The sequence below is a fragment of the Scyliorhinus torazame genome, chromosome 13 (assembly GCF_047496885.1).
Source record: "Scyliorhinus torazame isolate Kashiwa2021f chromosome 13, sScyTor2.1, whole genome shotgun sequence".
Classification (NCBI taxonomy): domain Eukaryota; kingdom Metazoa; phylum Chordata; class Chondrichthyes; order Carcharhiniformes; family Scyliorhinidae; genus Scyliorhinus; species Scyliorhinus torazame.
The window spans coordinates 210,565,413-210,575,577 of record NC_092719.1 but is presented as its reverse complement, the minus strand read 5'-3'; the positions used below and the strand labels follow the sequence as shown (position 1 = coordinate 210,575,577).

Below are 10,165 nucleotides of genomic sequence, written 5' to 3'. Positions count from 1 at the left end.
CATGATTTTACTAATGTTTGCAGCATTTCCTTACCTTCACAAACAAGGAATTCCTATTAAATATCCGGTTCTTTACAGCAGATAGCAGACAGACTTTTAGACAACAATAGGTACAAAAACAAAGAGGAAAAGTGGTGAGGCCGTGGAATGCCCTACCGGCAACAGTAGTGAACTCGCCAACATTGAGGGCATTTAAATGTTTATTGGATAAGCATATGGATGATAATGGCATAGTGTAGGTTAGATGGCTTTTGTTTCGGTGCAACATTGTGGGCCGAAAGGCCTGGACTGCGCTGTATCGTTCTATGTTCTATAATACTAAAAATACGTAAATCATTAGTCTGCTTAACTACATTAAGTACATTTTGTGACTATTGTCTTAACTAACATAATGTAACCATTTTGCATGCTCCAAAAGATTAGTCTTTTCTGATCAACTCCAATCATTATCAGTATTGTTCTTCCTCTGCCCCCACAATATGAACTGACCCATGGCTGCCTCCGTTCTTATCCCACACCATAGTCACTGAAGATTGATCAAATTGTTTTGCAAGAAACTTTGGAGTAAGTTTTTCATGTGCAAAATTTAATATTTGTTGTTGCAGGAAATTCTGCATCATGTTGCAATTCTTGGCCATTTACTATTGGAGCCAAGAAAAGAGGACAGTGCAGATTTACTAGGGTAATGCCAGGCAAACAGGGTTCTGAAGAAGGGCTTGAAATCTTGGAACTGAAAATGTTGATGAGCAAATCAAATGGAGAGTTTAAAATTCTCAGAAGATTTGAAAGTAGTAATTAGTGAATTGTTTGGTGAATTAGTAAAAAAAAGGGTCAGAGACTCCAGATTACATTCATAATAGAGGAAGCTATTCAGTCCACTATGCTTATGTTGTCTCTTTGCCAACTCGCTTGCTTTTTCCCCCACAGCCCTGCAAATTACACATTTTCAATGATTATTAATGAAAAAGGACAAAGTTAGAAATGTTTCTGTACTACTAGAACATGGAATGCTTCAAGTCACTACTGAGGTAGATACTTTATTTCTTCAAAAGGAATGGATAAACGTTTGAAAAAAGAAAATGATAAAATACAGAAAAATGGGATTAGTATACAGTTGCAGTTGAATTAATGCAAGCAAGCGTTAAGAACCAAATGTCTCTATACTGTGCTGTAAATTCAATACTTCAACTTTTCTTTAGTTTATTGATATTAATCAGTCATTGCAAAACATGAACACACAAGAACTCCAAACCTATTTAAAAAGCACTGTACCTAAAGCACTTCCTTAGCTCAGTTCAGGTGTACAGAGGGGACTGAGTCATACAGAATAGGATGGTCAAAGTACAATCCTCCATTAGAAACTCCATCATTGGATCTATCTCCCTTTATAGTCATAGAGCTTTACAGCAAAGAAAGAGGACCTTCAGCCCATCATATCTGCAGGAGGCATCAAGCTCCTACCTATTCTAATCCTATTTTCTAGTAATTGGTCTGTAGCCTTGGATGCTATGGCTTTTCAGGCAGTGAGTTCCAGATTCCCACCACCCTCTGGTTGAAAAAGGTATTCCTCAAAAATCCTCCAAATCTCCTGCCCCTTACCATAAATCTATGCCCCATGGTTATTGACCCCTCAACTAAGGGGAAATGTTTCTTCCCATCTACCTATCTATGTCCCTCATAATTTTGAACACATCAATTAGGTGCCTCCTCAGCCTTTTTATGCTCTAAGGAATACTAACCCAGCCTAAGCAGCCTCTCTTCATAGCTGAAACGCTCCAGCCCAGGCAACATCTTGGTGAATCTCTGCACCTTTTCTAGCACAATCATAAAAACATCGAAAATAGGAGGAATTGGAGGCCATTTGCCTTTCGAGCCTGCTCTGCCATTCATTATGATCATGATTTACCATCCATCTCAGGAGCGAGTTCCCGCTTTCCCCCAGTAGCCTTCGATCCCTTTAGCCCCAAGAGCTCCTTCTTGAAAATAGACAATGTTTTGACCTCAAGTTCTTTCTGTGGTGGAGAACTCCACAAGCGCACCATTCTCTGGGTGAAGAAATGTGTCCTCATCTCAGTCCTAAATGGTTTACCCTGTATCCTTAGATTGTGACCCCTGGTTTTGGACTCCTGCAGCTACTCTATCTAGTCCTGTTAGAAGTTTATACGTTTCTATGACATCCCCCCCTCATTTTTCTAAACTCCAGAGAATGTAATCCAAACCAATTCAATCTCTACTCAGATGTCAGTCCCACCATCCTATAACATGGCAACCATAACTGAATGCAGTACTCTAGCTGTGGCCCAACTAATGTTTTGCAGAGCTCCATCATAACCTCCCTACTCTTATATTCTATGCCTGGGCTAATAAAGGCAAGTATTCTTCTGCATCTTATGATCACCTATTGTCTTCTTTTGAAATGCATGTGGTGACGCTTGACAAAAATTGGACCAGACTGACTGTGCTGTTACCCAAGGCTATATAACCAGCTAACACTCACTTCCTTCGCTCATATATGAAGAATAAACATCAATGGTGATGAAATGCATTTGCGGAATTGGTACAATCCCCAGGGAACAGAAACCAAAATAACCAAATTTACTGAATTACCCCCAAATGAAGAAATTACCAACACGATTTCACTTTTTGCAGCTTTTTCTTCAGAAAAATCATTTATGAAATAATAGGCAACTTTTGGTAAAAATAATAAAATACGCAATAAATGAGATGACGAGCATTCTTATCACGCCACGTGCAATCTCACAATCTTTCCAACTCTGCGTCCAGATCATAAATTCTTCCACTTTTCCCACTCAATAAACTTTAGTCCTCGTGACATCTGCAACAGGGGTTACGCCCAATCAGAGCCCTGCAGAAACAGTTGTGATCCAAAGGGTTCTGCTCCAGCAGGTCCTCCCTAGCTAGATTACAACAGTGTTGATAGAGTAAGAGGTCTTACAACACTAGGTTGAAGTCCAACAGGTTTGCCTGGAATCACTAGCCTTCAGTGCGGAGCTCCTTCATCACTCATCTGTTGGACTTTAACCTGGTGTTGTAAGACTTCTTACTGTGCCCACCCCAGTCCAACGCTGGCATCTCCACATCACAACAGTGTTGATAGCACAGATTCCCCAAAGACAGCTCTTTCCGACTCCCTTAATAAACCTGTTAAACTGTCTGATCAATTCTGGCCAAAATGAAGTACAGCGTACAGCCATAAACAGTCCAATTCACTGTTCATGCTCTAACCCTACCTTCAGCTCGCTGTCCCTTTTAACTCCATTCCAGCTCCTTTATATATGAGCCTTCGCCGTTCGTCCCCTGCTGCAGCTCTTCTTTGTCTCTGCCCACACAGCTTCTGTATCTTAAACTTCCTTCCTATTGGTTATGATCCAGGTCAAGCATTGACCCAGTCACATCATTCAGGAAAATTATAATTGACCTCTTTACAACTGATATCAACTCTTAGAAGTCCTTTACAAACATTCTTGAAAAACTATTACAGATTCCACAGACCTTTTAAAGAAATTATAAGTTTTGCTTTCACTACTATTGTTTCTAGGTATTGTCACAGTATTCACTGTTTTCAGGAGAAAAAAAGTAAAAACTAAAAGCAGAAGTGATGTTTATGATAGGTTCAGCTCATTTTATAATGACCATTTGCCGGGGATAAAATCTATTTCTGACAGTGAGACAGAAACTATAGAAGTTGACATATTCTATGTCACGACTTCTACTCCCTCCTTACCTATACACAGAATTTGATATCCTACACGGACAGTGGAATTCACACACCTCAGGGGAAGACTTGGACTTGCACACAAAAATGTTGTGAGCTGATGACAACAGGGCATTATTATTTTACTCCCTAGTGCCCTGTAATACCAGACATTAAAAAACTGGATTTTCAAGGCACCAACTCTACAATGACTTGGGGTTGTAACCGTTGCCACTTCTGTTAAAAGCTCTCATTCTGGATTCTGACTTCAAATAGTAAGACAAGGATTCAAATTCCAATTGTCCAAGCTAATTGAAAGCTGTGTTCAAATCCTTACCAAACAGAAGTGGTTTTAAGCTCAGCGTTTTCAAGTAATGTACTTTGTTCGGGACAAGATCCACTTTTTGCATGTGGCCAACCTGCAAAGAAACAAAAAAATATGTTGCATAATATAAAGCGACAAAATATGAATATCAAGGACGCAAATTAAGCTGAGAGAACCAGTAACCGATGAGCTTATTGGAAAATAGAGCTTAATAGAAGATAAATATGACACCGTCATAACAAAAGCATTTTAAGTTGCAAAAGCAATGAGATTTTCAATTCATGACCCTCCCAATAGCCTAGCTGGATCACTTCTGACACCTTCCTTGTATTAAGGTCAAGATAGAAAGGGGAAATCTCATGAGTAGTCCTTTCTCACCTCTAATCTCCAACTTCTCAGTGCTACCTTATTTCTAATTTATCAATACTACTTTGGCCATCCCTCCTCTGAACTTCCCTCTTGTGTTTCTCCCAAACTCTAATTAGGCTATCCTCCTCCTCCCCTTATCGCCAAATTGAAATGAAGACTCGCTTTGTACTCACTCTTTGCAAGATCTCACCATTCTGGAACTCCTGGTCTCCCTCAAATCTTTCTTTCTTCCTACAACTCACAGGTTGTCAAAATCCAATCCCAATGCAAACAGCACTCTCAATACATCTTATAGAATTCAGTAGTCCCACAGAAGGCCCTCCAAATGAACAATTCCCCTAGTGCCATTCCCCAACTGTCACCCTGTAACCATGCATATTCTTCCTTTTCCTCACCCGATCTTTTCAATCTTGGTCAATTACTGTACCAAGGTCTTGGTTCTTTCATTTAGGTCATTCAAAAGAAATAAACTGCTATCTCCTTTAGCTAGTGGAATAATCCCCACAGGACACCTCTCTTCACACCAGGCATCCATTCTTGGTGAAGTAGATGGGTAAGCAATCTGTTCCCAGGCTTTTACCAGGTCCATTTAATAACTGACAGTTCATTGTACATCAAGATTGTCATGGTCATCTAGCCCTCTAATATTTCATTTAATTCACTGCAAAAATAATGAACTTCACTTGGGCTTCAATCCCAGTGGTGCAGCTCTGATCACAATCTTACATATCAGATATAAACAGCTGATCAGTAATGTTTTATGTTTCCTCATCCTTTCAGTACTTTGTTTCTGCTCATTCTTATTTTGTGGAAATTTGAGAATTTAAAATGCTTGATCCAGTCAGTGTTGAATAAAAACAGCAAACTGGTGTGAGGGGCAGCAAGCAAACGGTGATTAGATAGGGTAAAATGGTCAGTTGGTGAATATTTGAATGCACTGTGAAAGAACTGCGCTGGGAAAACAAATATTTTTTAATAACAGCATTTTCACTATACTGTGGTTCAAGTCACAATTAAACCAAAAAGCCACATGTCCCTGATCAAAACAAGTTGACCTTTCCCCAAGTCCTTCATTTCAGTGTTGTTAACTCTTTATGCTCCCAGTTTATCACGGAGGCTATGAAATGAAAAAAAAAATGAAATGAAAATCGCAAGTAGGCTTCAAATGAAGTTACTGTGCAAAGCCCCTAGTCACCACATTCCGGCACCTGTTCGGGGGGGCTGGTATGGGAATTGAACCCGTGCTGCTGGCCTATCTTGGTCTGCTTTCAAAGCCAGCAATTTAGCCCTGTCCTAAACCAGCCCCTTAAGAGGCTATTCAGCTCAGTAAGCATGTGCCAGGTCTTTGAATGTACTGTCAAATTAATCCCTGACTCCAGCTCTTTCCCTATAACCATGCATATGATCCGTGTAAGTACTTAACCAATTCCTATTTGAAAGTTACTACTGAATCTGCTTCCACCTTTTCAGGCAATGCCTGCAGAACATAACTTGCTGCGTTAAGAAATTCTCATTCCTGCCTGCAACCCCAGCTGTTTCTTTTGACAATAACTTTAAATTGGTGTCCAATGGTGACTGACCCTACATTGAAAACTGTTTATCTCTACTTACTCTGTCAAAATCCCACATCATTTTGAATCAAGTCTCTCCTTAACCTCCTCTGTTCTTCGAACAACAATCCCACCTTCTCTGGTCGCTCTAATTAACTGAAATCCCTTGTGCCTGGTACCATGCTAGTGAATCTCCTTTGCACCCTCTCCAAGAACTTGACATCCTTCCTAAACTCATCCAGAAGAAGTGCACACAATACTCTAGCTGGATTTAGTCAATGATTAATGCCAGTTGAGCAAAACCCTCTTGCTGTACTCTATAATTATATTATAAAAGCCTAAAATCCAATGCACTTCTTAAAAATAGCCTTATTAACTTGTCATGCCACCCGCAAGGATTTATGCCTGTGAAGTTCCAGATCTCTCCACCTCTCTTTAAATTTGTACCACATCAGTGATATTGCCTCATGCCATGCTTCCTTGTGAGACGCATCATGTCACACTTTCCTGCTGAAGTAGCACCTACCATATGCACGTCCATTTCACCAGACTTGGTATTCCTGAAATCGGCTAATAAGACTCACTCTCCTCAATGTTGTCAGTGTTACTGGCCAGTCCCAATACAGATGTTCTCCTTTTCCTCTCCTTATCCTTCTCCATAATCAGCCAGTCTTCCACCTCAGCACCAACTTCCAAAGTTCCTTGAACCGTCTAAACTCCAGCATTCTCTCCAAATCTCACTTTCTTTTTCCACAAGCCTGTGCTGTTGTTAGTCAACTCCAATCACTATAGTTCCAGTACTTTAGAATTCCTACACTGCAGAGGGAGGCCATTCAGCTCATCAAGTTTGCCTCGACCCTCTGAAACAGCACCCCACCTCAGCCCACTCTCCCACCCTATCCTCGTGACCCCACCTAACCTGTACATCTTTGGACACTAAGGGCAATTTAGCATGGCCAATCCACCCAACCTGCACGTCTTTGGACTGTGGGAGGAAACCGGAGCATCCAAACGAAACCCATGCAGACACGGGGAGAATGTGCAAGCTCCACAGTGAGTCACCCAAGGCCAGGATTGAACCCTGTCTCGGGCGCCATGAGGCAGCAGTGCTAAAGCACTGTGCCACCCCCTATCCCCAGGTCTAGGTTTGCCTCAACCACTCTGGCTCCCGCATGTGCTATGCTGCTCTTGCTCATATATTTGCTTTGTTAGGCCCCTTGTTCCACACTGTAACCAATCACTGTACCATTTGTCAATGTTCTCTGTTGATTATTCTTTTTGTCTACTATGTACGTACTGTACGTTCCCTCGGCCGCAGAAAAATATTTTTCACTGTAATCAAATCATCCCCTGGCCATGGTCTCTGGCCCTTCCTAGTTTGCCACAGTTAGTCTCTACCTGTCCAGCTAATGCCACCCATCCTCCCGGTCTTCTCTTGCTGCACCAGGCCATCCCACTTCCCATTTTTCTTACACCCAGGTAACCTCTGCAACACCTCTCCCTACCCTCTGGCCCGTTCCCCTTCCAACTCCTACACACTACTGGTCCCCCCCTCCCGATCACCATTGTTTCCTCCCTTTTCCAACCCCACCTACTGCACCCTGTGGCCATACTCCACCTATGCCATACTGTCCAGTCCCTGAATACCTCCGCCCCTGTAACCTCCATCTTCTCCTTCCATTTCTCATCAGTCTGACCAGTTTTCTCATTCCCGTAGCCCAGACATATCTTACTCTCACATTAACCTGTTGGACTTTAACCTGGTGTTGTAAGACTTCTTACTGTGCTCACTCCAGTCCAACGCCGGCATCTGCACATCATTACTCTCACATGACCAACTCCTCGCTCCTCTAATAACCCACTCCCCCCCTTAGACACAGCATCTTATCCCACTCTGACCCGTAGACCGGCACCAACAACCCTCTGAGCAACCACCGACCAACCCCACATCTCGCTCCATATCATGATCTATAGCGTCGGCACCTACGAAACCTCACTGACGATACTCCGTGAACCCCTCCTGCCCCCAACTCATCCTGCCCCACACCCTTCTGCCTCCCCAGACGCCCCCCGCCTGTCACCCCATTGACCCCCTCCCCCCCCTTGTCCCCACCTCCCCCAGCCCCTCCCCCTATCCCCCCTTGACCCCTCCCCTGTACTCCCTCCCCTGTCCCCCCCTTGACCCCTCCCCCTGCCCCCCCTTGACCCCTCCCCTGCCCCCCCTTGACCCCTCCCCTGCCCCCCCCTTGACCCTCCCCTGTACTCCCTCCCCTGTCCCCCCTTGAACCCTCCCCTGTCCCCCCTTGACCCCTCCCCTGTCCCCCCTTGACCCCTCCCCTGTCCCCCCTTGACCCCTCCCCTGTCCCCCCTCTTGTCCCCCTTGACCCCTCCCCTGGTCCTCCCTTGACCCCTCCCGTCCCCCTTGACCCCTCCCCTGTCCCCCCCCTTGACCCCTCCCCTCCTGTCCCCCCTTTGACCCCTCCCCTGTCCCCCCCTTGACCCCCTCCCCTGTCCCCCCTTGACCCCTCCCCTGTCCCCCCTTGACCCCCTCCCCTGTCCCCCCTTGACCCCTCCCCCTGTCCCCCCTTGACCCCTCCCCTGTCCCCCCTTGACCCCCTCCCCTGTCCCCCCTTGACCCCTCCCCCTGTTCCCCCCTTGACCCCTCCCCCTGACCCCTCACCTTGATGCCCTCCAGCCGGTGCAGGCGGCCGAGTGCGCTGTCCTGCTGCAGCGGGAGGACGGGCTCGGGCGGCTGCACGGGCGGGTGCAGCAGTCCGTGCGGGCGGGCCCGCGCCTTGACCGACCGTCGGGGGCGCGCTGCTCTCGGCCGACGAGGTGCGCGCTCTCGCTGGTGTAGTAGACGTACAGCAGCAAGGCCATCACATTGAGGATGTAAACGTGAACAAACACCATGACAACCACGAAATAGGAGCGGGAACACACACTGTCCTTCTGGGACATCCTGAGCCGGCACCCACTGAACACCCCGGCCGGCCCGCTCGCCTGCCTTCGGTAAGCGTCTCCCCCGCCTCTCACTCTGGCCCCGCCCCCTCGCTCCGCCCGCGGCCGTTATTTTCAAACCGGTGCTCGCGACACGGAGCGTGCCGGCTCCGCCCACTTGGAACGTCACCACGTCGCCGCACGCAAGTCCTGGCGGAGCGTCAATCAGCAAGGAGGAGGAGTTGGAGTGGGGGGGGGCAAAAAGGGGGGGTGGGGGTGGGGGTGGGGGGCAAAAAGGGGGGGTGGGGGTGGGGGGGCAAAAAGGGGGGGGTGGGGGTGGGGGTGGGGGGGGCAAAAAAGGGGGGGTGGGGGTGGGGGTGGGGGGGGGCAAAAAGGGGGGGTGGGGGTGGGGGTGGGGGGGGCAAAAAGGGGGGGGGGTGGGGGTGGGGGGGGCAAAAAGGGGGTGGGGTGGGGGGGGGGGCAAAAAGGGGGGTGGGGGTGGGGGGGGGGCAAAAAGGGGGTGGGGTGGGGGGGGGGCAAAAAGGGGGTGGGGTGGGGGGGGGGCAAAAAGGGGGTGGGGTGGGGGGGGGGCAAAAAGGGGGTGGGGTGGGGGGGGGGCAAAAAAGGGGGTGGGGTGGGGGGGGGCAAAAAGGGGGGTGGGGTGGGGGGGGGGCAAAAAGGGGGGGTGGGGTGGGGGGGGGCAAAAAGGGGGTGGGGTGGGGGGGGGCAAAAAGGGGGTGGGTGGGGGGGCAAAAAGGGGGGGGTGGGGGGGGGGCAAAAAGGGGGGGGTGGGGGGGGGGCAAAAAAGGGGGGGTGGGGGGGGCAAAAAGGGGGTGGGAGGGGTGGGGGGGGGGGCAAAAAGGGGGTGGGGTGGGGGGGGCAAAAAGGGGGGGGGGGGGGGCAAAAAGGGGGGGTGGGGGGGGGCAAAAAGGGGGTGGGGTGGGGGGGGGGCAAAAGGGGGTGGGGTGGGGGGGGGCAAAAAAGGGGGTGGGGTGGGGGGGGGGCAAAAAGGGGGGGGTGGGGGGGGCAAAAAAGGGGGGGGTGGGGGGGCAAAAAGGGGGGGGGCAAAAGGGGGGGGGGTGGGGGGGGCAAAAAGGGGGGGGGGGTGGGGGGGGGCAAAAAGGGGGGGGTGGGGGGGGCAAAAAGGGGGGGGGTGGGGGGGCAAAAAGGGGGGGGGTGGGGGGGGGCAAAAAGGGGGGGGGGTGGGGGGGGCAAAAAGGGGGGGGTGGGGGGGGGCAAAAAGGGGGGGGGTGGGGGGGGGGCAAA

The 10,165-nt window shown here is 48.5% G+C and overlaps 1 protein-coding gene across 1 annotated transcript in view; it reads right to left on the bottom strand.

Annotated features, from left to right (window-relative positions):
- LOC140388585 (transmembrane prolyl 4-hydroxylase-like) overlaps positions 1–8,978 on the bottom strand; it is a 101,263-nt gene extending 92,285 nt beyond the window's left edge. The window contains 4 exon segments of the mRNA XM_072473008.1: positions 4,053–4,134; positions 8,640–8,741; positions 8,743–8,793; positions 8,795–8,978. Of these exon segments, the coding sequence (XP_072329109.1) occupies positions 4,053–4,134; positions 8,640–8,741; positions 8,743–8,793; positions 8,795–8,920 (361 nt within the window). The 5' untranslated portion in view covers positions 8,921–8,978.
- Positions 8,979–10,165: the final 1,187 nt, after the last annotated feature.